General features: G+C 52.8%; 1 protein-coding gene across 6 annotated transcripts in view; it reads right to left on the bottom strand.

The window, feature by feature from the left end:
• Positions 1 to 568: 568 nt before the first annotated feature.
• Usp20 (ubiquitin specific peptidase 20) overlaps positions 569 to 26,892 on the bottom strand; it is a 40,676-nt gene continuing 14,352 nt past the window's right edge. For 5 of the 6 annotated variants that reach the window (XM_029536610.1, XM_029536609.1, XM_029536607.1 and 2 more), the window contains 23 exons: positions 25,294 to 25,388; positions 24,088 to 24,141; positions 21,342 to 21,404; positions 20,908 to 21,039; positions 19,559 to 19,655; positions 19,054 to 19,123; positions 17,394 to 17,507; positions 16,049 to 16,127; positions 13,207 to 13,654; positions 12,701 to 12,844; positions 12,307 to 12,422; positions 11,999 to 12,171; positions 11,431 to 11,525; positions 7,357 to 7,390; positions 7,161 to 7,206; positions 6,383 to 6,563; positions 6,181 to 6,307; positions 5,843 to 6,012; positions 5,679 to 5,760; positions 4,950 to 5,058; positions 3,877 to 3,979; positions 2,882 to 2,953; positions 1,057 to 2,424 (listed from right to left, as the gene is read on the bottom strand). In XM_029536610.1, the coding sequence (XP_029392470.1) occupies positions 2,264 to 2,424; positions 2,882 to 2,953; positions 3,877 to 3,979; positions 4,950 to 5,058; positions 5,679 to 5,760; positions 5,843 to 6,012; positions 6,181 to 6,307; positions 6,383 to 6,563; positions 7,161 to 7,206; positions 7,357 to 7,390; positions 11,431 to 11,525; positions 11,999 to 12,171; positions 12,307 to 12,422; positions 12,701 to 12,844; positions 13,207 to 13,654; positions 16,049 to 16,127; positions 17,394 to 17,507; positions 19,054 to 19,123; positions 19,559 to 19,655; positions 20,908 to 21,039; positions 21,342 to 21,404; positions 24,088 to 24,141; positions 25,294 to 25,388 (2,765 nt within the window). In that variant the 3' untranslated portion in view covers positions 1,057 to 2,263. The other variant, XR_003843477.1, reaches the window with a different exon arrangement.

Here is a 26,892-nt window from a genome sequence, read left to right as displayed (position 1 = left end):
ACAGTTGCCATGCCCCTGAAATAACTCCAGACAGAATTTCACCTTGGGAAGCCGCCCACAGGTAGTTGTAACGTGTAAACAGAGGCAGAGCACAGGGGCTCATGAAGTCCAGAGTGGCCTTGCTTCATCAGGTGGCCAAGGATGACCCTTCTGCCTTGTCCTGCAGTTTCTATCTTAAGCCAGTTCCACCAGTCCTGGATTAAGTGGTGGGGTTGAACCCAGGGTTCCATGCATATCAGATAGATAGATTCTCTATCAACAGAGGCACATTCCCAGTTCTACAGGTGGTTTTTTGTTTAGTGGACTTTTTGTTTGTTTTGAGATGAAGTCTATAGCCCAGGCTAGCCTCCAACCCACTATGTAGCTGAGGATGATCTTGAATTTTTTTTTTAAAGATTTATTTATTTATACGAGTACACTGTAGCTGTCTTCAGACACACCAGAAGAGAGCATCAGATCCTATGACAGATGGTTGTGAGCCACCATGTGGTTGCTGGGAATTGAACTCAGGACCTCTGGAAGAGCAGTCGGTGCTCTAACCTCTGAGCCATCTCTCCAGCCCCGATCTTGAACTCTTGAACCTCCTCCCTCTGCCTTGCAAATGCTGAGCTAGAGGAGTGCATCGTTACTTCTGGCTTTGGGAAGGCTTTAACCTTGGTTTCCATTCTGTGTTCCTAAGCCCTTCAGTATGATGGGACATCAATGGCCTCAGTCAACTCTCCCACACAGGACTGATTAAACCTGGGACCCATAACAGGCTTGACCACTGAGCTACACCCCAAGTCTCTACCTCAATGCTTTTAAAGTAATAAAACTCTAATTCTTCTTCCCCAGAAAGCAAATATAGATGGGACTAGAGTTGGGAAGCCAACATGTGGGATGTGCTGGCCACTCGCACATCCCTGCTGGACCCCTGTGTGGTTGGTGGGTTCCAGTAAAGACACAGCTGGGGTTTCAAGTGTTCCATCAGCTCTTCCCAGAAGCTTCCACGGGGTCCCAGGCTGTGCTCATCACCACTGAAGGCAGACGCCACAGTGTCACAGTACAAGCTAGGGGCAGGAGAGGAACAAGTATTTATTGTGACATTCTGAACACAAACCAGACTGCGTCACAGTAGTGCAATGAGCTAAGGGCTCTACAACAGAGACTTCAAAAGATGGCAGCCAACAGGGCACATCCCAGCAGCAGCCAGCCATGGACCCACATGCCACCCACTGCAGTGGGACACTAAACACCCAGGCCTTTGGGGAGGAGCTGCTGGTACCCACCTCTAAAGAGACAGGTGGCCACTGGAGCCCTCTTGGTCCCAGGATCCCCCTCGCCACTCCAGACTTCGCTTTGAACGCCCTGCCCTGGAAGTTCTGTTAGGTTTCCCCAGGACCTCAGACACAGGAGTCTCTCTAGGCTCAGCAGGTCCCAGGACCTCTGCAGCAGCCTAGCAGGACACTCTAGACACATGCCTGTATGAGTGGCCACAGATCATATCGCAGAGTTGGCTCTAGACACCAAGGCTAGGGGGTTGGGTCAGGGACCAGGCTCACTCTAGACCGCACAGAGGGATGAAGAAGCATCAAACTGTGGGCCAGTGCATGAGGTATCTGTTTTCCCTCCCCCTAGGGTCTTAGGAGCCTCTTCACAGAGTAAATGACAGTTGATCTGCCAGTGGTCTCAGCAGGACAATGTGGCAGGTCCTCTACCCTCTAAAGCAAAGCTTGCCCTTTCTCTGTCCCGCAACAGTCAACAGGACAAACATGAGCAGCGGGGCCTCCATTGTGATATAGGGGCTGCTGGCCTACACAAAGAGCCCCACATCCATTCTGCCCCTGTGCATGGACATCTACTTCTCTGTGTCCCCAAGGGGTTGGGCCAAGTATACAGCAGATAATACCCAAAAGGTTGCAGCTGCTCCTGGCCCCCATCCCAGGGGTCAGCATTATCTAAGGGCAGCATGGGGCTCCTGGGACAAAAGCTGGGCCCAAGTTAGCAAGAGGGCAAATTTGGGGACACAGCGATGACAGTCAGAGTCCTCAGAAGTCCGAGCGGATATATTTCCCAGCATAGCATCTCTCAGGGCGGACCAGCCGCTCTCAGCCTCTGTAGCAGGCACACGGCAGCTCAGCTGCAGGGCAGACACACCCTCTGGGGAATGTCGAATACCAGCCTTCAGGGACAGTGGGAACTCAGCAGGACGCGGCCTTCAGAGGGATGCAGGGTTGTCTGGAGAGGGAGTAGGGCCAGCCACAGCAACTCAGCATGGCCCAAGTCACAGAGCCCGGGTCTCAGCCTCAATCTTCTGCTCTCCGTGCAAGCTTTCTGGGTCTGGGAGCTGGGCCACACTCTGCCGGATGGCGATCTCAGGGCCGCCCCCATACAGACTGCTCAGATAGGTCCAGGTCTCCTCAGAAATCTGCCCACAGTCAGCCCCTGTGGAATAGGAGAGGCACCCTTACACAGAGACCACACTGTGTACCAGGCCAGGGGAACACCTGCCAGGTAGGGAACCTACCCTGGGGATGGGGATGGGGATGGGGATGGTGTCCCAGGGGACAGAGAGTAAACACTGGCCCTCCCACAAGCTACTGTACAGAGATAGGCCAGGACAGGACAGGACTCTGGCTGTTGTCTCTTGTTTCCCGGGGCAGGGGACAAAGGGTCAACTAGGCTAGCAGGAGGTAGAAGAGGGGGCATGTGGTATAGCGCCTGGAGGACCCGCACAGGGGCCAAGTGTCTGAAATCCCTCTACATGGCCTCTGGGCCTAGACTTGGATAGAAGACTCTGAGAGAGATGGCAAAGCTTCCTGGAAGGACGGGAACTCTCGTGGTGACCTGGTGGTCTGAAGGGGAGAAGGGTGGCAGGGCTAGTGGGTCCTGGGAGCCTCACCCTGCTTTAGCTGGATATGGCCACTGCCTTTGACCTGGGCAATCCTGCTGTTGTCGATGGGTCCGGGAGGTTCTGGAATAGACAGCTTAGTGTTACAGGCAGGACTATCCTTCATCAAGGCGCTCACAGGGGCCAGCCTGGCCTCAGGTCACAGCCATGGCTAACAAAGGACACTTAGTGCACCGAAGCCTTCCTCTTGATTCTAACCCAACCTCTCAGCACTCTGGACCCAGAAAAGGGGACACCTAGAAAACCTGAGTTCGTTTTAGCCCAGTGTTTTGGCGATGGCCATCAGTGGTGGCTGCCGTGCACTGAGTGCACTTTCCTGATCCACCACCTCATCTAGCCCTCAGCGGCTATGGGAATGAGAATGTTTACAGAGGACAGAGGTTTGAGCCGCTGGAGAGCACTGCCCAGCTCAGCGCTGATGGAAGGCAAGGCCAGCAGCCAGGCCACGGTCAGAAGCCCAGTGCTATGTTCCCCACCACAGCCGCACTGACTGCTTCAGCCAGCAGGGCACAGTGTGCTGGGGAGCAGTGGTCCAACACTCTCCAGTCCTGGCTGTTCATCCTCTAAAGAGGCAAATGCCTCTCACATGGAACTTCTGGGCTCTGCCAACCTGCCAGGCCCCCAAGATCCTGGCTATGAGGGTGGCCCAATTCCAGGACTGCTACTCTTTTCTGGTGACTTTGAGGAATCCTGATAGCCCACTTATTACAAGGCCATCTTCATTTCTGCAATTCCAAGGGGTCAAACAAGTCCTCCAGCCATCCTAAAGGTCTAGAACTATCCACCCCAAGGAGGCAATCAAACCCCAAGATCACGGCCTTGCAGGAGGGAGGGGCAGCTGCCCAGGGGTCAGCAGGAGTAGACAGGGGATGCAGGGTAGGAGCAGTGGAGCTAGCCTGGAGGGACCCATGCTCTCTGCATCCTTGGATAGAGCACTAACGACTTGCTAGCAGGCCCTACCCCAGAAGGCCTGGGCGGCTACTCACCGCTGTCCTTCCCCTTGACGAAGGCCTCCCACTCTCGGAACCAGTGCATGCTGATACAGTAGATGACCGCGGGAGACTCCTCAGCTTGGAACGCCTTGTTCAGCTGTGTGGTAAGGCAGGCAGGAGGCAGTCAATCTGTCCCCTGTTCCTCATGACTTCCCAAAGTCCCACCCCAGGCCCTGAGCCTCTCATAAACACTGGATACCCCAGACAGAAAATCAAGGACTCATTGACACATTCAAGAAAAGAGAAAATTCATAAGGCTGCAGCCACGGCTCAGTGGTTCAGAGCACTTGCTGCTCTTGCAGAGGACCTGGGTTCAATTCCCAGCACCCACATGGTAGCTCACAACCATTTATAACTCCAATTACGACACTCTCCTCTGGCCTCTGAGGGCACCAGGAAACACATGGTACACATACATATATATATATATAGGCAAAACATTCAAATACATGAAATAAATCTTACAGAAAGAGGGCAATTCCCCCACTGACCCACCAGGTCATGGCAGATAAGGCCTTTAGCATCTCCTAAGCCGACTAGCTCACAGAGCAGATGCTACTCTCTCACTGACTGGACGGACATCTGCTCACCAGGTTCGCCATTCCAACAGCCCCAGTGCTTGAGCTGGGCACGGGGCCAGGGAAGCACAGGTGCTAAGCCACACCTATGGGCTGACACTAGCGCCTCTCCAAGGACAAAAGGAGACTTCTACTATTTTAAATGCTTGCAGACCCATCCTATGTCCTGTTGTAACCAGTATGAGGATGGGCGCGGCCCCACGCACAGCAATCCCTTTCCCAGCAGCCTCTTTCCCGACAGGCCACTGCTCCACTCCCCAGATAGCAAGTGAGCGAGCTCCTCACGCTTTCCATGAGTCTCAGGCACCTTCCACATGAGAGCCTAGCGATCCTCAGCTAGGAGTGCTCCCCAGGGACAGCAGTGCTCCTATGTCACTCAGCTCGAAACACTGAGCCAAGGCACAAGCAGAGCACTTTGCACTTCACTACAGCCAATGCCTCTGCTAGCCTGACTGCCCGCGGCCCCCAGGTCCCCGTTGCCATGCGCACCTTGATGAAAGTGTCAATCTCCACCCGCCTGCGCTTGGCCAGGGCCTCGATCTCCACCTGGCAGACGGAGCACACATACAGATGGCTCACAGCAGGGCCGCCCCCAAACCTGCTCGGGAAGGGAGAGAGCAAGCCAGCATCAGCAGGGAGGTCCCCTCTGTGCCCTCAGCCACCAGCTCTATCATACTCTTGAGCACAGAGGCTGGCAAAGGTCCCCGGTGTCTGCTTCTCTTCAAGGTGCCTAGAGCTCTGCTTCATCCCAAGTGGCCCCGGGGCCCCGGGGCCCAAATGCAGGGCAGTGAGGCTGCAGGTAGAAGGTGAGGTCGCCAGCCTTGAGGCCTTACAGGTCAAGGGACTGTTTCTCACCACCCACCGGAGCTGGCAGGAGTTCCTTCCTAAGTGCAGATCCCACAAACCCAGCTCCACAGAAACCTGGGTCTGGACTGGGCTACAGGGAGAGCTGCCTACTCTTGGTATCACTGCACTTGACCCTGGAAGTCCCCAGGCTAGAACAATTGTCTCTAAGTGGCCAGTCCTGGCCCCACACTAGGGAGCCTGTGCTGGGTGAGGTCAGATGCTCTGGGTAGGAGCTTACCACCAACCTCAGCCTTGAAGGCAATATTCAATGGGCTTTCCTCAGCACAGCACTCTCTCCTTCACTGGGACTCAGAGAAGGCGGGGCTGCTGCTGTGCTGCCAAGCTGACGCCCAGACCGCTCCCAGCACTTGCCTGCTATACAGGTGCTCCCAGACACTCTGCGGCAGAATGACCACCAGGTCATCAATGTAGTGGTATTTGTTGGGTGGGATACCTGTGAGGAGAAGCACAGGGGGAGCTGGGGCTTGGCCCGCCCCACCCCACCCTCAGACCTCTCCCAGGCGCAGACTGCTCACCTCCATGGGAGCACAGGAAGGTGTGGTTGGTGATGGGCCCCGGCTCTGCAAAGGTGTTGAACTTGTTGAGCCATTCTCGGGACACGTAGAAGCGGAGCAGGCTGGGTTCCTGCATGGCAGCCAGGGACACCACCTGCTGCCGCTCACGCATGGCCTCCTCGCTGCTCTTCCTGGGATGGAGGGTGTGGTATGAGCCACCAGCTGGGGCCAGGTTGTGCATGGACACAAGCCATGCCATGGCCAGGGTGTGTGCAGAGCCACCCTTTAGCATGCTGGGATACCACAGGAAAGCTCAGACTGCAGCCGCAGGGAGCCATGCAATAGGGCCCCAGTCTCACCTGTAGAACAGCACATAGGCCTCCACATTCTGTACCGCTGTCTCATGGACCTCGGTGACGTACTGGTCATCGAATTCGTACCACTGCCCATTGATCACGTTCTGACAGTAAGCAATGTAGTGCCCACCTGAGAGACAAGCAAGAGGCTATGGAGACCACAGGGACTAGGCACTGCAAGTGGGGCCTGGCAGGCCATACTCACTGCCTGCTGTGCCATGATGACAGATGACAGAGAGGAGGTCATAGGTAGTGACCTGGGACGTGCACTCCTTGGCCAGAAAAGGGCGTAGGTCCAGTCCCTCGAGAGGGAAAGAGACATGGCTGCTGACTTTGAAGGAGTACATCACCTCATGCCGGAAGCGCTTCAGGTGGACACATAGAATCTGAGGGGAGAGGGTAGGTGCCAGTCATGCTGGGCATCTGAGGGAGATGGCAGGGAAGCTCACAGATAAGCTCTGCCCCAGGCCCAGGCCGTTGGACCTGCATGGAATCTATCACACATGGCAGAGACCTACACATGGGAGCCAACAGCCCCATCTTCTCTTCTAAGGACTGGCAGCCTATGGTGTGGCTGCCAGAGGGACTAGTCCCTGTAGGAAGCCCACGCTGCCCCAGCCTGCCACGCTTATTTCCCAGGAATTCTGGCACTGGCTTGGGGACTCTGAGGAGACTCTCCAGCACACCATCCAGCCATAGCCTGGGCCTTGTCTCTGTTCCAATTACAGGAGACTGTCTGTACCAGCCACAGCTACAATGCTCACTTGGGGAGCTCAGCAAGCCCCAAGAGAAGAATGAATTCAAGTTCAGGGACACCTGTCACGACAGATCCCTCTGTCAACCATCCCTAGGGTATCTCAGGCAGGTTTCACAGTCTTCTGTGCTTGTGCAGGACAGGGTGAGTCATTACCCTGCCCCACAGGCCACTCACACACCCTATCCACACGGACCCCAGTCCGACAAGGCCAGGGTGGCTCACTCACCTCAGGCAGACATAGGACTTTACAGTACTTCACGCCGTTCCGAAGCCTATGGAGGAGGACATGAGAGCCCCGGTCAGCCCCTTCCAAACCCTACTCACCTGGGAAGCCAGAGCGGCTGGCCGAGGGAACACCGGCAAGGGCAAGCAAGAGGACTCTGGGAACGGGAAGCTGGGGATAGGCCCCGAGGACAACTTACTTCTTACACCGCTCACAGCTGTACATGTTGTCACCTGCACAGGGGAGCAGAGGGCCAGAGGTCAGCAGGGACAGGAGACGGGGACAAAAAGGGCAAAAGTGAATTACATTCAGGGGGGAGTGACAGGACTGCAGAGACAGTACCAGAAAGAGAAAACCAACCAAGCAAACAAACCAAACGAACTATTTGACCCTAGAAGCACCGAATCCCCTACGGGCGGGGCTACAACAAATGAAAAAGTGGAGGCAAAACAGGAGGGGACCCAACACTGAGGGCAGGCAGGTGATGGGCTCACACTGCTTACAAAATAAATCAACTCTCTCAAGTTGTCCCCTGGCCTCCAACTGCACAATGTGGCTTGTGAACACACACACAACAATAAAAATATTTTTAAAAATAGATCAAAAATCTAAGGAAAGGGCTGGAGCAATGGCTCAGCAGTTAAGAGCACTGACTGCTTTTCCAAAGGTCCTGAGTTCAATTCCTGGGATTTAACACCCTCTTCTGATGCATCTGAAGTCAGCTACAGTGTACTTATGTATAATAATAAATAAATCTTTGGGCCAGAGCGAGCAGGGACTGAGCAAGCAGAGTTGACTGGAACAAGCAGGGCTGACCAGAGGGAGCAGAGGCCCTAAAAATTCAATTCCCAACAACCACATGAAGGCTCACAACCATCTGTATAGCTACAGTGTACTCACACAAATAAATAGATAGATAGATAGATAGATAGATAGATAGATAGATAGATAGATAGATAGATAGATAGATAGATAAATCTTTTTTAAAAATCTAAGTAAAAGTAAGGGACTAATCCTATAACATTCCAGGTATAGTGGCACGCACCCATATTCTCATCATTGAAGAAGAGGTGGAAGGAAATCAAGAGTTCAAAATAATCCTCAGCTACACAGCAAGTCTGAGCTTAGCCTGGGTTACACTATGAGGCCCTGTCTCAATACAAATTTTAAGCTTCTGTGAATCAACAATATAACTAATAGAATGAAAACCAACTGCTAGGGTTGGTGAGATGGCTCTGTGGTTAAGAGTACTGGCTGCTCTTCCAGAGGACCCAGGTTCAATTCCCAGCAGCCACATGGCAGCTCATAGCTGTCTGTAATTCCAGCCCCATGGGATCTTATGCCTTTCTCTAAACTCTGCAGCACTGCATACACGTGGTGCACACATTCAGGTAAAACATTCAACATAAAATACCTCCCGAAGCCTGGTGTGGTGGCGCATGCCTTTAATCTCAGCACTCGGGAGGCAGAGGCAGGCAGATTTCTGAGTTCGAGGCCAGCCTGGTCTACAGAGTGAGCTCCAGGACAGCCAGGGCTATACAGAGAAACCCTGTCTCAAAAAAACAAAAAACAAACAAAAACCTCCCAAGATCTCTGGCCTTAGCACATGAGCATATTCATGTACACACACACACACACACACACACACACACACACACACAATTAGAATAGTAAAGCTAATATAAAACAATGTAAAACAAAACCTCCCGAGATCTGTGGCCTTAAGCACATGAGCATATTCATGTACAAACACACACACAAATAGAATAGTAAAGCTAATATAAAACAACGCACGGTAGGGAAGAACACTCACAAACCCCATCTTTGTGCCCCGCTCCCGAAACAGGGTTGGACGTCCCTCCCCCACACAGCTGAGGACAAGCTTGAGCCCCTGGTCCCCCTCTCCCTCTAGGGTGCTGGACGACATATGCCGACTGCCTTGTTTGGTTTGTGCAATGCCAGTACAACCAGGCAATTTCTACCAACCGAGACTACCTCTAACCCCTGACAGGTTAATACAAAGACCTCCTAAAACTCAACAGCACAATGGCCTGATATCAAAACAGACAAAAGACTAGAAGAGATGTCTCCAAAGAGTGACATTTGTGTGTGCACACTCGAGTTGTCAGTGCACATTTGAGCAGGCACCTGTGTGTGCACGTACAGAGGCCAGAGGTCAACGTTAGCTCATCTTCCTCTGTTAAGCTCCACCTTAACCTTTGAGACAGGGTCTCTCACCAAAACCCTGGAGTTCATCTAGACTGGCTGGCCAGGAAGGCCCTGGACCCCTCCCCCGTCTGTCTGCCCACCTGAGCCCTGGAGTTATAGTCACACACCACCATAGTTGGCTCTCACCTGGCTGCTGGGGATTTGAACTCAGCAAACACACTGCCCACTGGGTGAGCGCCCATCCTCACTGACAAACAGGCTCTTTTTTAGATTACTTATTTTACTTTCTGTGTACGGGTATTCTGCCACGTATATTTGTGCACCACATATACAGTGCTTGGGCAGATCAGAAGAGGGCACTGGACCCCCTGGAACTGGAGTCACGGTTAGCTGTGAGCTGCCGAGTGGGTGTTAGAAGCTGAACAACTGCTCCTAACTGCTGGGCCATCTCACCAGCTCCCCACCCCACCCCGCTCCATCCAAACATTTTTAAGATGCAGAGCATCACTGATCATTGGGGGATGCAGATGGAAACCAAAGTGGTAACGCCTCATGCTCAGTAAGCTCGCAACTATTCAGAAAAAGCAGCAATGACCTGGCAAGACATGGGGAAGGAAACCTGAGTCGTGTGGAACTAGCTCTTCAGGGTCGGGGGATAGGCGGCACGGCACCAAAAGAAAAAAGAAAAAAAAAAAAGAAAAGAAATCTGTGGCGTCCACAGATCTAGCCAGACTACTGCTGACAGAGGACACATCAGTGTTCACAGACGTCCACGGCAGCGGCACTCACAGCAGCCACGCAGAGGCAGACCAAGTCCACACTGAGTCACAGAGGGTGTGGTTTGTCCACAGGACAGATAAAAATGGAAATTCTTATCCATCTCTTATCCATAAGACAGATAAAAAAGGAAGAAAGCTCTGAGTCACGTTTCCACGGTGAACTCTGAGGGCACCATGCTCTAAGGAAACGGGAGGAGTCAGAACAGTCAGTCTCACACTCAGACCCGGGCCGTGGCTCTGTGCTAGAACACACGCCCAGCAAACACAAGGCCCTGAATTCAACCCCTGCACCACAAAAAAAAATGGTTATGTGTGCGGGACGGGGGGCACACATCAAAGTAGACGCTGGCTATCAGGTACTGGAGAAGGGGAACAGGGGCTGTTTGATGGATACAGTTTTATATTTGCAAGTTGAAAATATTGTAAGAATGGAGGTGGTAGTGGCTGCATAGTGATGCTAATATACACAACACTTGTAAACTAATACAATGTGGTGCATTTTTACAACCGGAAAAGAAAGAGTGAGGAGGCTGCTGATTCCTGGCTCAGCAGGTACAGGTGCTGTCACTAAGCCTGACAACCTGGGTGTCACCAGAGCCAGAGTCACTAGCCTGACAACCTGGGTGCAATCCCCAGAGCCACACACTGCAAGGACAGATCAACTCCATACTAGGATAGTGGTCTGCACACACACTAAGTAAATAGGTAAATAGTTTTAAACTACATTTGGGCATCCAAGCTGGTCACGGTGGTACACACTGACAACCTCAGCTAGAGGAAGCGGAGGCTAAAGGATCGGTAGTTTATGGCCAGTCTGGGCTACACACTGAATTTGAGGCCAGCTTGGGCTGCAAGAGACTCTCAAAACAAAACCAAAAGAACAAATACTCAAGGAAGCACAGAGCTAAAGTGAAACGTCCCTTCTGCCCCCTGAACTGGTGGAAAATAACAACAGATCAACAGCCAAGAGTCACAGGCAACAGTTTGGGAGGCCGGGTGTCCAAGCATGCCCTGGTAGATAGCAGGTGAACATTTACCCATCTCCTTTGTTTTTTTGTTTCTCATGTAGCCCAGGCCTCAGGTAGTGAGGTCTTGAGCTCACTATATAGCCTAGAATAACCCCAAAGCCCAATCATTTGCCTCTACCTCTGCAGCACTGGGCTGTAAGTATGCACCCCTTGTAAGCTATCAGTGGACTCTAAGAGGGTCAGTTCCGTAAAGCAAGTGGCCTGGGTCCATTAGGCCTGGGCTGCAGGCTAGCTGAGGCACAGCCCCCAGTGGGCTCTACCTACACAATCCCCTCTCCCTATAGCCAGGCCACTCACCCTTCAGCTCATCAGCAGCAAAGAAAGCAGCGAGGCAGTCTTCCAGTGTGACAACAGGTCCCCAAAACCAGCTGGGGGTACAGGATACCACAAACCTAGATAGACAGGAAAGAAATGGCAGGTGCTGCAGGGCCCGGGCATGGGGTGTGGCAGTGGGTTTAGGACCTGTCTGGCAGCTTGACTCAGCCTGGAGCTGGACATTTTGTTTAGAGGCTGGTGGGGAGGGTTTGCTGCCCTCGCCCTAAGCCAGCTGCCTCGGGGATTAAGGAAGTTGCCTGTGACCCTTCAGATCAGGCCTTGGTGGGTGAGATGCTGCCTCATTTTTTTCATGCCGCTTGGTCACTCTCTGGGTTGTTACTTGTTTTCCACCTTCAAGGAGTGTCTAGTCTAGGCTATCCCAAAGTGACAAAGACCCCGAACCCAGCAAACTCCTCTGTATCTCCTGGCCCCCAGCTCCCTTGATCCATGGGCTCTCCATGGCCCCGTGAATACTTGTCCCTGCCTTGCTGGTAGACCCAGGAAAGCCAGGCCAGACTGGACGCCCCAGCTAGCAGGAGGATGGGCATACCGTCTGATGTACTCCACGATGAAGGCCAGCCAGCCTTGGGAGGAATAGCTGTCCCCACAGGCTCCAGGCTTGGCTGGTACATTCTGGTAGATGGCAGAGTGGAGTTTGGCTAGGTCTTCCTTGCCAGGGATGGGCAATGACAGGTCCTGGAACGTCTCCACTGTGGTAGACACCTAAATGGTGAAGATCACCCTGCTGCCCACTCCTGCCAGGGTCTGCAGCTCACACAGGTGAAGCAGACAGCCTGCTCCTGGGAGAATCCACCCTGCCCAGGCGGTAAGCGATGCCAGCTTCCCCTAGGTACCTACCCGGTCACAGGTAAGACACTGCACCAGGCTGAGGACAGAGCCATTGAAGACATCTGAGATGACACTGCGGTAGCTCTGCTCCTTCCGCCTCCGGCCACCAGTGCTTGGCACCTGGGCTGGGAACACAGCACAGGACTAGGCCAGCCTCCCCTGCCTGGCAGGCACAGGCACAGACAGTGCCTTCCTCAGCCACACCGTGGCACAACTCACTGTTTACACCCTTCACCCCTTCGCACCTGAGCACTACTGTTTATAAAATGGGGCTCCCTCTCATACCCCAAGGCTGTTTCAAGGGTTCAAGGGCTCAAGTGAGCAGCACACAGCCTAGACAAAGGTTAAAGGGCCCAAACTGGTCACTATGTCACCCCCAGCTGAGTTCATCACTGCCCCGAACCTTTCTTGAGCACGTACGATGGCCCCATCCTCACGGGGCTTGCACGAGGAGGGCTGCTGGACAGCTTGGAATGGCCCTCATGGTGGTGGTGGATAGGGCTGCAGGGACGAGAGGAGCTGCGTATGTGGGCTTCATTGTCTGGCTCTGGGGACAGGAAGGGGAAGTTCTGGGCCAAGACAGCCAAGCTGGTGCCCTCCATGCCAGTTCTGAGGCCAGAGCAAGAGAGCCTGGCAGCATTTCCTCCCAGGCATAACGCCCGACTCCCCACATCTTCCTTCATGTCCATCCCAACCCCATCCAACACACCCGGATGTCATCCAGTCCATTTCCAACTGAGGCTCAAGACTAGGCAGGGCTTGGCTGCTCCCAGCCTGTGAGGAAGCTCGGGGGCTGAGTCTAACCCTGCCCTTCACCCTCTAGCATGTTAGTGCTAGGCAGGCAATGGACTCAAGGCTTACAGGCTGTGACTTCCCAGTGGCCCAAACAGTGACATGGCTGACTGATACCTGGGGTCTGGCAGGGGCTGGCAGATCTTGGTGATGGTGGCTGGGTCTCTCTGGATTGCTCATCAAGGGAGGCCATGGCCGTGTCCACATCTGCATCCTCATCTACTTGCTCTGAGTTGGTGCGCTGCTGGCCCCAGGAGAACTTGCGGTCCTTCATCCGCTCCTTCTCAGAGATGGCTCGGCCTGCCTCATCTGAGATCAGCAGCTCCATCTCGGCCTTAGAGCTGCCTCCACCACGCCCCTGCCCATCACCCTCACCCCTGTCACTGCTCGAGTCACAGGACAGAAACTCGTCCTCTGATGGGCTCCGGTCGCCATCACGCCTCTCATCTGTGTCACTGGAATCGGAGTCCCGAGCATCGGTGAGTGCTGCCACAGCAGCGACCATGGGCTCCTTGAGCTCCTCATGAAGCTGGTCCATTAGGCAGCGTAGGAACTCCTGGGTGTCCTGCAACCAGGATTATGTCATGGGGGCTTGTCAGAGAGAGAATAGCCACCGTGGGCACTGCTGCTTCTACCCACAAGGCCCTTGCAGGCAACGGGCAGACAGGCAGCTTAGTCCCCTGCAGCAGTCTCTACCACAGCTCTGTTCCAGTCCCCTCCCAGCCAAGGTTCAGAGACACTACAGGACTCCTCCCAGGTCACAGCCAGGGGGCCTGGGTATAAACCACCGAACCAGCTCCAACTGTTGGAAGAGGGATGAGCCACTGAGGTCTCCTTGCTCCTAAAGGAGGTCAGCAGGGCGGCAGGGACCCCGGAAGGATGAAAGTGCAGGACTCTGAAAGCCAGACATGTCAAGAGTACCTCACTGAACAATGCCACCCAGCACAGGCAGCTGATACCCTCTCTACTGTTGCATCTTCCTGCTTGCTCACATGCCACACCCTGTGTGTGACACAGTGGCAGGAGAGGCCCTGCAGACAGAGTCCCACTCTCCTGACTCACATGGGTAGGACATGGGCTAAGTTGCTTCCCCTACAAATATGGTGTCATTTTGAGGTCCCGGTACCTAATTCAGCCCTGCAGGAAGCTAGGAGGCGGCCTGACAGCAGAGCCACCTTACTGAGGTGGTGGTGGCAGCTGACCTCAAGGGCTGAGGGCATTGGAGGACATGGGCTCCAAGCCTCGCTGCAGCCTGACGACCCCCAAGCTACTCCTGGAGCACACAAGAGAAGCGGGTTCCTAGGCAGCCGCCCTGAGGTCCCACCCTGGACAGAAGTCCCTGGGAGAGGTTAGGACTGAGTGGAGACAAGCCCTGGGCTAGCTCCCACTGCTCCTTCCTTTCACAAGCGTTCTCAAGCCACATGAAAGCCCATGGAAGCCCATGGCCACCAAAAGAGGCCTAGAGCTGTGCCTGGCTTTAGCCTCGGAAATGTCTAACGTCCATAGGGATGTCTAAGAACCAAGAAAAGCAGTTTCTGCTGGGACCCAGATGGATGCCTCCAACAGCCAAGAAGCACCATTGGATGGTGTCCATCCTGCCTGAAGATAGCACAGCTCTGTCTGGAATAAGGGCTACATTGTGGTAAGGGCTAAGCTCAACTTACCCCACCCCACCACTGTGTGCTGTGTGACCTGGATGAATAGAGTCTCTGAGCCTTGCTCACCTGTGACACTGTCCCTTGTGGTAGACAAGTGGTCACTGGGGTCACCACTTCACAGAACAGGAAGTACAGAGGCAGCTTGAACTTTCTCAGGGGCCCCCAGACTGGATTGGGTGGCAAACGAGAGGGAAGGCACCCTAGTGTCTACCCCTTCGTCTGAGGGACCAACATATAAGCAGTGGAAGAGGTGACCAGAACAGGTCCAGCTCTGACTGCCGTGAGTCCCTGCCCCACAGCAGGTCCCGTGGGCTCTGCGTGTGTTGAGAAACTCATAGCACACCCTGAGTTTCATCATTTTCTTCCTTTCTTGGCTTCCCGGGAACTCACTGTTCCAGGGACCGCAGTGGCTAGCCCCAGAATCCAGAGCCCCGCCTGACTCTGCCTCCAGAGTCTGGGACCAAAGGGGTGCGCCACATGCCTAGCACAGGATTTTCTAAACGGGACCAGCCTGCTCTCTCTATATAGTGAGTTCCAAAGAAACCAGATTTACATAGTAAGGCCCTGTTTTTAAACAAGCTCCCAGTAGTGGTAGCACACGCCTTTAATCCCAGCACTCAGGAGACAGAGGCAGGAGGAGCTCTGAGTTCGAGGCCAGCCTGGCCTACAGAGTGAGTTTTAGGATGGCCTTACACAGAGAAAGTCTGTCTCGAAAAACCAAACCAACAAACAAACATCATGCAGCAACAAAACAAACAAACCTCCCCTCCCCACCAAAAAAAGAAAAAGGATGGTTCTGTATGTAAAATGTCTGCAGTGCAAACCTCAGGGCCCACCTCTAACCCCATGCCCACAAGAGAGCGGGGCATAGTGCTGCATGCCTACAACCCCAGAGCTAGGGAGGCAGAGGCAAGAGGGTCCTGCTTAGTACAGCTAGCCTAATTGCTAAGTGATCTTCTCCCAGAAAAATAAGGTAGGCACACACACACACACACACACACACACACACACACACACACACACAGTAACTATTAGTAAGATAAACCTCCAGGGAAGCTGCCCAGAGCTAAGGGGCAGGAATGCTCTCTCCCCCGCTCACTGGCTGTGTGGCTGGCATTGTTGATGTGGTCCCTTAAGCCTCAGTTTCCTTGTCTATAAAGTGGTGCTAAAGGCCAGTAGGTTACTGGAAGACCTTGCATCCTTGTGAGTAAAAAGGGCCCTGACAACAGATGCCAGGCCTCTCTGCCTGCTGTAAGGTCTGCTCTGGCTGAGCCCGTGTCTCAAGCAGCTAGACAGCTTACCTGCTGGGCATAGCCTCGGAACATCGGGTTGACCAACTTGATCCCATGGGACAGACTGGTGGGGACCACATAGCTTGGCCTGTGGGGAGACCAAACCTGTCAGCCTTAAGTGACACCATTTGGAAAGGCAAGAGGGCAAGGCAGATCAGACCCCACAGGGGCTGTCCCCACCACCTCCACTGGGCCCACTAACCAGGCGATAAGTCCATAGTATCCACACCCAGAAGCAAGACACCAATGCTGCCTGAGCTAGCAGAGGTCCCAGGGGGGTAGTGTGTCTACTTAATTTCATGGTAAAATGTATACATCGCTTTCCTCATTATGAACAATATATGCCCATTGCTGAAAAACTTTAAACTTCACAAAAGTAAAATGAAATACTATCTATCACCAAGATGTCCCCGCCCATGAGTGCTGCACAGTAGAACCATAGCAGTGTTCCTAGAAGAGCAGGCTAGGGTGCACACAGGGACCCCACAGGAACTTGGACCTCTGACCTATGGAACAGCACACTATCAGCTTCTTAGTCCACTTCCAATCTAGTGCGTGCCTGTGGCTCATGTTCAAGTGCTCCCAATTCTGCTCTTTTTCATTTTTACATCTGCTGTTTGTCTGCTTGCTCACGGAAGCCTGGGGCCCATTTTGTTACAGCTCGGGAGCAAAAGGACAAGGCAGGAATACTGTAGAGCTTTGCAGCTGCTGGGAGGAGGGACGGGAGAAAGAGGTAGGGTTGGTCCTGAGTCAGGGACTAAGAAAGCAGGCAGGCTCAGCAACAGAGGTCCAAAAGTGACTAACAGGAGCCTTCAGGGAAAGGCCAGGAAAGCCAGAGGATCAGGACAAGCAAGGTGAGGGTTTGGGCCAGGACATGAAGCAGGAACAGAGAGAGGGAAGAAATGAGGGTGTGTAAGCAACTGCTTCACCTTCCACTTCCAGAGGAGACCCAGCATGATCTTCATCTTTAATTCACTTCACTCTGCCACAACCCTGACTCGGCAGGTACCCAACACCCTTCCCCACCCCCGCCACAGCCTCAGCTGAGACCTGACACATGCAAGATGGCCTCCAGGCCTCAGGAGAGACGTCTGTCACAGCAGCTGCCCCCAGGCTTGCTGTCAGCTCAGACCCTGGCTCCACTGTCACAAGCTCTGCAGCTGGGAACACGATGGACGCCTCATGCTCCTCATCTCTGTCTCCCCACTCACCAAGGGAACTAGACAAAACTAGACACATCTGCAGGCTCAGGGCAGGCTCGCTGTGAGTGCACATGTGCCAGGGAGGAACCCAGAGGAAGCGCTCCCCTGAGAGGACAGGCAGTCCTATCACATCTAACCGAGGTCGGACTCACCGCTTCTTGTGCCACACCTCAGAGATCAACTTCTGGTAACTTTTGCACAAGGCTGGCTTCTTGTCTGTGCGCACCAGACCACCACACTCCAGGAAGAACTGGGTGAGCGGGGGGCTGGGTAGGAGGTGGAGAGCCAGGACAGAAAAGAAATGGGAGGAACATGGTGTTATTAAGGAGGAGGCAGAAACGGTTTAAATGGTAGAAGGAAACAACCAGCTCTTAAGGCTACCCCGACTCCACCCAGGCCCACACAAACACAATCACACAAAAGAAACAGAATATCTTCTTTTTAAGGAGCAAAGTTAACAACAGAAGGTGGAAACGGCAATGAAAGATGGGGCCAGCACACCCAGAACTCCCTGCAGATGACTAGAAGGTCGCCCACCCCAAGATCCCCCAAATTCATAGCAAAGTCCGGAGAGACAGGACCCTTAAGTAGGTATCAGATTAGATTACTATGGGATGCCGGGACAGCACCCAGGCCAGCCTCACTGGTATCCTTACAGAGGAATTCTGGACGCCAGCCATGTGCACAGAGGACAAGACCTCATGAACGCATGGCTGCCTACTGAGGGAGAAGGGCCTGGGAAGAAACTGCTACAGAGTGGGTTTCCAGAGCTGAGAGGCAGGAAGGCCTTGCCAGCTGTAGGAAACAAATACCCCTCTCTCCTGAGGCGGATGGAAGCTTCTGCCACAGGTCCTGAGGCTGGGACCCTGTGAATGAACAGGGCGGAGCTGCCCTGCTCCCTACAGTGGCCTGGCACTCTGCAGGACTGGCCGGCAGGAGGGCGCCTCCTTGACTCCCCTTTCTGATTATTTTTAGAAGTTATCACATTGTAAGAAACCACATATTCATAGTCTCTCTCTCTCTCTCTGTCTCTCTCTCTTGTCTCTCTCTGTCTCTCTCTCTGTCTCTCTCTGTCTCTCTGTCTCTCTGTCTCTCTCTCTCTCTCTCTCTCACACACACACACACACACACACACACACACACACACACACGTGCGCACCAAACCATATCAACTGACTATATTACTATGAGATGAGACAGTCACTGGGAACCTCTGGGGGCTATCCTTCCTTCCAGATGTTTCTAGGTATTCATATCCGTTCCCTTTTTCCTTCCTCCCTGTGTGTCCTATGTGTTAACATACAGCTATACATAGGAAAGGGGGAGGGCTGCTGGGTTTGCTGTGTCAGTTGTTTTGTGTGTGTGTGTACACAAAACAATGATCACACACACCCTCAATCACAACTGTGAACAGGCCTGCAGCCCACCTGACACGCCCTTTCTACCAGCCTGGCTCTGCACCGCTCACTGCAGTACCTGTCAGCCTACCCCCCCCACGGGACTGGGCCACAGTGAATTTACCTTCTTGCAGATAGGTCACATGCACACGGTGTTGGGGGTGAACCCCAGGCCTTGCACATGCTGCAGAAACCCTCCACCAGTGAGTACACCTGCCTATCACGCCTTCTCCTCTCTCTGAGGGCTCACAAGAGACTTAAAGGGACGGCAGTCACCAGGCATGCTGGTTTTAGGGGCTTTGAGGTGTATCTTATGGAATGTCTATGGCCAATACGCGTGGCACTGGGTGGAGGCTGCTGCTCTTTCTAGGTTTTGCGGGGACAGCTCCTGCCTTTCCCTCAGATGACAACCTACCAATTGGACAAGGCCTGCAGGGCAGCATTCATGTAACAGGAGTTCCCCAGGTTCTTCATGCCTGTGAGGCCTACAAACAACATGGAGGAGAAGGGCTGAGAAGCCTGTCCGGGAGAGGGGCCCTCACCAGTCTCCCCCACTGAGCTCTCTATGCCCCAGTCCTACTAGCTCACAACAGGAGTAGTCCACCCAGAGACCTCCCAGAAGCCAGCAGGGCTACTGCGCAGGACACCTAAGCAGGGCTGTGTGCATCCAATAAATGGCCCCTTAGCTACTCTGCCCAGCTTAGGCTCCGAACAACACAGACAAGGAGGTCACAACACGGGGCCTCTGACCAGCGCATCACACGGCTGAGAGAGGAATGACCACGTCTCCAGGGACGGCACATTCTGCGTGCCTGCCACCCTGTCCGCTGTGCCATAGGAGCTGGAGCCAGCAGAGACAAGGCCCTGGTGAGCTCCATGCCCAGCCTGACCCAACAGCTCCTTGTGTTGCTGGCCGTTACCTCGCGGCTTCAGGTCGTCATCCTCAGACTCAGACTCTCCTTCATCAGCCACAGCAATAGGGACAGCTTTCAGAGGGTGGGAAGGTGGTGGGGAGTCCTGTGTTAAAGGCCCAGAAAGAGGAAAGTGGGATGAAGAGGGGGGACATGGATGCACTCACCTCCTCCAGAGGAAGAGTGTGCAGCCCCTCAGCATCTAGGCTAGCCAGAATGAGCCCAACAGAGTGAAGAACATCAAGCAAGAGGGGAGACCGGGGACCTTGCTCTGCGAACTCCCAGACTGCCTTTCATTCGCAAGAACTGCTGCTTCCTTTAAAAGGTTTATGTGGCAGGAGAGGAACAAAGAAAAACCACACAATCCCAGTTTCCTGAGCAGGCCACTACCAACTACTGCACACATCTGAACATTCTCACCACCTGACACACACGACAAAGATGGACATTGTACAGTGTTACAGCCTGAAAAGCTTCCAGGCTGGAGAGCCGTCTCAGCCCTTAGCAAAATGCACTGCTCCTGCAGAGGGCTCCCAACTGCCTATCCCAGCTCCAGGGGATCTGATAACTCTCTTGTCTCCTCCGGCTCCTGAATGAGTATGCACATATAAGCATATGCACATAATAGAAAAAAATTACAATCTTTTCTCTCCTCCTTTTAAAAATCAGAAATAAAAACCTTTACAAATATCTCACAGTCACACTTATACAATAAATGCTTTCACTAAAGATCTATGACAAGTTGTCTCAGCCAGCAGACATCAGAGCAATATGCACACCCCCACTTGTACATCCAAACCTCCTCCACCTATACATATGTCTATACACCCCATGTATCTGTCCACACCTCACACACAACAGCCTGGTCCTCCAGGGTCATTTGTCCAGCCTGACAGAACGGCTCTCTGGCCCCTACCGAGGGCCACGCCTCCCATGCTGAGGAGTGCCTAGCTCTCCAGCTGCAGGGACTGTGCTCTTCCAGTGGTTTCCACAGAGGAGCACGCTGCAGTGACTCTTCTCAGATTCCAGGATATACTTAGATGGGGGACTGCCAGGGACTGCCTGTGACCTAACTGAGCCCTCCTCATAGCCATGAATGGTCCGGTGCACTACCCACTCCTCCCTGCTCATAGCCATGAATGGCGCCGTGCACTACCCACTCCTCCCTGCTCATAGCCATGAATGGCCCCGTGCACTACCCACTCCTCCCTGCTCCAGCTCAGCTGTAGCCCACAGCCTTCCATGGGCCCTGACACAGCTGGGCTGGGTGAACACTTGCTGACAAGCGCTCCTTGCCCGCAATTCCTCTGACTCACACTGTCCCATCTGGACACAAGACCCTGAGCTCTGGGCTGTACCTGCTCTGAGAGCCTGGCTGAGGAGCTGGGCAGGTGGACTGCCAGACGCTGCTCCAGAAAGACTTCGCGCTCACAGGCATAGCACCAGACCCGGAACGTGGTCAGGTTCACAGTCAGGTTGTGCTTTTTCACCTGGAGAGTAAGATCCAAAACAAGGACAAAGACAACTTGGTCAAACAGGTGTCCTGACCCAGCAAGCCCTACCTCCCACCCCTAGCCAGGGTTAGTTCACCCGCTGCCAGGGCGGCCAGCTGACCACCAGCCAGGGCTGGTGTGGGGTTTGTGCCTGCTTTCCTCTTAGTGACTCTGCAGCGACTATGCTGTGACTGTGACTGTTCTTCTAGGCCCAGTCACCAAGGCCTAGGGCAGGTATGGAACTAGGGGCTGCTGGCAAGGGCTATCTATGCCCTGGGTTTCCCAGCCACCACACCCACCTGCGCATGAATGCTGCTATGGTCAGCAAAGGACTCTCCACAGCCAACGTAGGGGCAGGTGACCTGGGAAGAGAGGCGGTGAGAAGGAACTGGGACCCACAGAAGAGGCAGTTTCAGTACAGTGAATACTAATTCTAGCCCAAGGCAGCGTGACTTGCCAATATCCAACATATGACTGAAGATTTCCCCCGCCACCCCCAAATAACACAGGACTATGCAACCCAAGAGGAGTGTGGCCACCAAAAAAATGTGGCCCTGCACCAAGTGAAGTAGACACCATGCCCAGATGCTGGGGCCAGAACCTGTCCCTTTTCTCTATGAGCCAGGAACCAGGGTCCAGGACTGTACAAGAGACACTGAATGGGCAGCAGGTGTTCAAAACACAGGGTGGCAGTAGCTGGAGCCCAACACAACCCAATGCCCCACAATAGGGTCTGCTCACCTCTGACCCTGCCTTCGGCCTCACATTTGTCTCTCCTAGACCTACCCTCCGCTCAACCCAGGCTCAGAGTGTCCATCATGGACCTTTACCCCAGTTTGGAAGACAATGGCCACCACACTCCCCCCCACCCCTCTTCAGGAGTGCCTAGTGTCATGAAGACAGCCCAGGAGGATAACCTTTGACTGTGACCATGGTCACAGCATAGCATTGCTGTATCAGGCTCCCAGGTCTGTGCTCTGGAGGACCAAGAGTTCCCATGAAGTAGTGGCATGCTCCTGTGAGCCCTTCTGGCTGTCTCCCAGGTACCTGGAATACTGTGACAAGTCAGGGCACAACTGGCCCCGTAACTTGTGCAAAGACTGACTTGGTGCTGTCACCTCCTACCATCATCTTTCTGGCTCTGCTGTTGAGTTTCTGTCTGATTTTTTTTTTTTTTTTTTTGCTTTTTTTTATTTATTTTATTTTATTTTTTAGAATCTCCCATCATAACCCTCTGGACCAGGACATGAGTTTTTTTTTTTTTTTTTTGGTTTCTTTTTGAGACAAGGTTTCTCTGTATAGCCCTGGCTGTCCTGGAACTCACTCTGTAGACCAGGCTGGCCTCAAACTCAAAATCTGCCTGCCTCTGCATCATCAAGTGCTGGGATTAAAGGCGTGCGACACTACCCTGATTTACTTTTTAAGACAAGGTATGCCAGGTAGCCCAGTGTGGCTGTGTAGACCAGGCGGACTGCAAACCTGTGCCAGTGTGGCTATGTAGATTAGGCGGACTGCAAACCTGTGCCAACCCTCCTGCTTCTGCCCCTCATAGAGTAGGATCACAGGTGTGCGCCATCTCACCCAGCTTCCTGGAGTTTTTTTATTTTGAAGATTTTTTCCCGCTGAGGTGGTGGCCTTTGCCTTTAATCCTAACACTCAGGAGGCAGATTGATTTCTGTGAGTTCAAGGGCAACCTGATTTACACAGTGAGTTCCAGGACTTCAGGGCTATGTAGAGAGATCCTGACTCTAAATAAAATAAATAAATAAATAAATAAATAAATAAAATTTTTTGCTGAGGTGTGGTAGCACACGTCTTTAATTCTAGCTAGCACTTAGGAGGCAGAGGCAGGTAGGTAGATGCCAGCTTAGTCTACAAAATAAGTTCCAGGACAGTTAAGAATACACAGAGAAACCCTATCTCAAGTAACAATAATAAAAATAATAATAACAATAATTTTGATTTTATTTATTTATAATTTGTTGGGTTTTTATTTTTGTTTTTGTTTTTTTTTTTTAAAGGAAGCAGGGCCTCTCTGTGCAGCCCTGGCTATTCTAGAGCTCTATGTAGACCAAGCTGACCTTGAACTCTCAGAAAAACCCCTGCCTCTACCTCCTGAGTAATTAAAGGTATGTACACGAACTTTTAAAAAGAAAATTTTAATAACATTTTTGAGAGTGATTATAAAATATACTACAAGCCGGGCTTGGTGGTGCACGCCTTTAATCCCAGCACTCGGGAGGCAGAGGCAGGCAGATTTCTGAGTTCGAGGCCAGCCTGGTCTACAGAGTGAGTTCCAGGACAGCCAGGGCTATACAGAGAAACCCTGTCTCTATAAACCAAAAAAAAAAATAAAAAGCAAAATATACTACATATTTATAGGAAAATGCAATACTACTTATAATACAGAGAAAAGTAAAAGTTACTTGTAAGTCTACACTCCAGAGAAAAGCAGCACATCTTGATAGAGCAACCTTGACTCTCTTTTTTCTTCCTTTCTTTTTTAAGATAGACTCTAGGTAGCCCTGGCAATCCTAGAACTTGCTATGTAGACCAGGCTTGTCTCAAAATGTAAAGCCACATGCCAGCACACCTGCGTGTGTCCTCCACTCTGATGAGCGACAACCACTGCACGAAGGGATTCCCTGGCTTGTGAGAAGGGTCTGCATGAGCCTCACACAGACATCTATCTGCTCATCCTACCCAGTTCCCACTGGAGGGTCGGCCGGTGGAGAGTGTGACTACTTCCAGTTCACACACAGGGAAGTGTGGCCTGGGAGCCATTGGTGCTGTGAGAAAGGCCAGGCCCCAGCCAGGACTCCACACAGGTGTAGTGGGCAGACATGAGCAAGAGTTCATGATGACAGGACCACCTGGCTCAGAGTCAGGTCCGGTTTGATGTTTTCTTTGTCTCTCTTCATGGCCGCCAGAGTAACCATTCTAGGGACTATCTCTGGGGCCTGAACTTGAAGTAGCAGCCACTGGGTTAGGAATTCCCAGGCCACAGTTCAGGTTAGGCTCACCCGGAATGTGAGGATTCTTTACCTGGAGGCAAGCCCATAGGTTAGGTCCAGCAACCCCACATGACTGGCAGGTTCCCTGTGGGAGAGTGGTAGGAGAGAAAGGTGTAAGTGGCCAAGGGAGGGAAGCACAGGGCAGCATCCTCTCCTGTCACCAGTGTACCTGTGGACACTTTCATCTGAGTGGGTTTTTAAGCAACACGTCTGTAAAGGTATTTTAAAGCACCCCAGCTAAACCTTAAATGGACTAGCAAGCAGACCACTCACACTGGTCCCCGGCCCTCCCCAAGTGACAGGGGTCCTCTCCTCTTGTGACTTAGCTCTGAGTACAGGGGCTGCCGCCCTGCCCGAGAGGTAGCCTCCCAGTTCTCTTCAGCAACACCCTGGACAAGTCCAGCGACACAGCCCCTGGGTGGCTGCACTGTCAGCCCTGCTCTTGTCCTTGTCCCAGTGAGGCTTTTCAGACACACCTGGCCTTATTCTGGAAGTCTCTGGATACCCAGAGAGATGCTGAAGACAGACCCAGCTGATCTTCACACTCAGATTCCCCACCTCCTGCTCCTTTGAAGAAAAACCTTTTGGTCTGTTCATTTTGTTTGTTTGATTTTGAGACAGGGTCTCACTATGTAGCTGGGGCTGGCCTGAAACTTGATCTGTAGACCGGGCTGACCTGGAACTCCTCGAAATCCACCTGCCTCTGCCTCCCAAGTGCTGACAGCCCAGGGCTTTGCTTGCCCTCCAGCACAGAGTCACACTCACAGTCCATGGGCTTTTTACAGAATTTCACTCAACAAGCAGAAGGCAAGAGGGGCTGTGTGTGATTTAGGGAGGAAGTTCATCTTCCCTGCGGATACCCCAAAGTAATGCAGATCTGTAAGAAGACATGGACAGCTAGGGTGTGGCTGGGTAGTACTGCACTTCCCCAGACTGCCAGAAGAAAAACAAGAACCACCTCTGTACGTTCATCCCTGCCTTATGAAGGCTGTGTACCTAGCCAGTGGAAATGGATGGAGCCATTAGTGACCCTCAGGGGGTTTCATCTAAACTGATTAATGGTAGCAGGATCCAACGCCTGGAAGAAAGCTCTGAAGCAGATGCCAGCAGGGCCATTACATTCAGGGCTCTGCAGAGCTGGGGGCAGGGCGATACTGCCCTGCCTCACAAAGGTCCCCCCAAGCAAATGACAGCCCTACCTAGGCTGGGCCCTAGTTCCTCAGGACTGTTCCTCTACCTTAGATTTAAGCAGCAAATCCTCTTTGGTCACCTCCCCTATGCAGTCCAGGTGAGGGCAGAGGTCTCTGGCGTCCCCCATTCTGGCCAGCCTCCCTGTAAGGAGACACAGCAATGCCAAGTTAACAGCAGCCCCTGTTGATGAGATCACAGGGGACGAGAGGTCCTGGCATGGCTGGTTACCAGCTGTAACAAGTAAGGTGCTTGCCTCCCTGGGCCTCCCAAGCTAGGCTGAGAAGAGAGCAGCTGTCCTGTTGGCTTGGTATGAGCGCCCACAGAGATAAAGGGTATCAGAGCTGGACTCGGTTCAGCAAACAGCATACTAGACAATGCTAGGTGCGAGGCTTAGACTCACTGGTGGGGAGACACTGGAGTCCTGCCCATCCCTCAGGAACTCCAAGCCACCTTATCCAGACCTGGGGGGTGGGGGAGGTGGTACAGGTGTTTTAGAAAAGTCAACTCCCCCCCCCCCAAAAAAAAAATCAGGCCGGATGTTGGTGGCACACGCCTTTAATCCCAGCACTTGGGAGGCAGAGACAGGCAGATTTCTGAGTTCGAGGCCAGCCTGGTCTACAAAGTGGGTTCCAGGAGAGCCAGGGCTACACAGAGAAACCCTGTCTCGAAAAACCAAAAAAAAAAAAAAAAGAAAGGTCAACTCCAGCAAGTGGACAGGCAGAGGCATGGCTGGTTTTCCACGCTGCCTTCTCTGATCAGGCAGGGCCTCCTCCTAGGGAACCTGAGAGCCCCGAAGCCACAGTCTCAGGGAGAAGCTTAACCATAGGTCCCATGCCAAAGGCAGTACAAAGTGCACTGCCTTCAGGAACCCCTGAGGACAGTGACTGAAATGGCTGAGCACTGACTACAGGAGGCAGGGTGGAAGAGGTCACCTCCAGCAGTGGGTCTGGGTGACAGATGTCAGGGGATAGGAAACCTTACTGCTTCAGTTTAAGCGACACTCATAAGAAAAGCAAACTGGGCTACTCTAAAGTAATAGTGCAGAGTAGCCAAGTTCCTCCACTGTGACAGACGCGCCTCCCAATGCTCTTCTGTTTCTTCTTTTTCCTAAATTATTTATATCCCAAACACTGCCCATCTCTCAGTCCCCCTTCCTTTGTTTCTTTCTCTTTCTTTAAATCAGAAAAAAGAAAGAAAGAAAGAAAGAAAGAAAGAAAGAAAGAAAGAAAGAAAGAAAGAAAGAAAGAAAGAAAGAAAAGAAAGGAGGGGGAGGGAGGGAGGGAGGGAAGGAAGGAAGGAAGGAAGGAAGGAAGGAAGGAAGGAAGGAAGGAAGGAAGGAAGGAAAAGGAAAATGTGTCTGGAAAAACCAATGCTTTCCTGAAGGAGGGGCCGCACTGTGACCATCCAGACTATAATCTGTTCACATGGCAGATGTGCTATGCTAGGTAGCCCGGGAAGGGAACACAGGACATTCTGGCATGTGTTTGCAAAATTCTGGGAATCTGATCATTTTAAAAAGAAGCCGGGGGGTGGGGGGGCTGGTGAGATGGCTCAGCAGGTAAGAGTACCCGACTGCTCTTCCAAAGGTGCAGAGTTCAAATCCCAGCAACCACATGGTGGCTCACAACCATCCTTAACGAGATCT

This window comes from Mus pahari, chromosome 3 (genome assembly GCF_900095145.1).
Source record: "Mus pahari chromosome 3, PAHARI_EIJ_v1.1, whole genome shotgun sequence".
Taxonomy (NCBI): domain Eukaryota; kingdom Metazoa; phylum Chordata; class Mammalia; order Rodentia; family Muridae; genus Mus; species Mus pahari.
The sequence above is the reverse complement of the archived record's forward strand: the minus strand, read 5'-3'. Positions and strand labels throughout refer to the sequence as shown.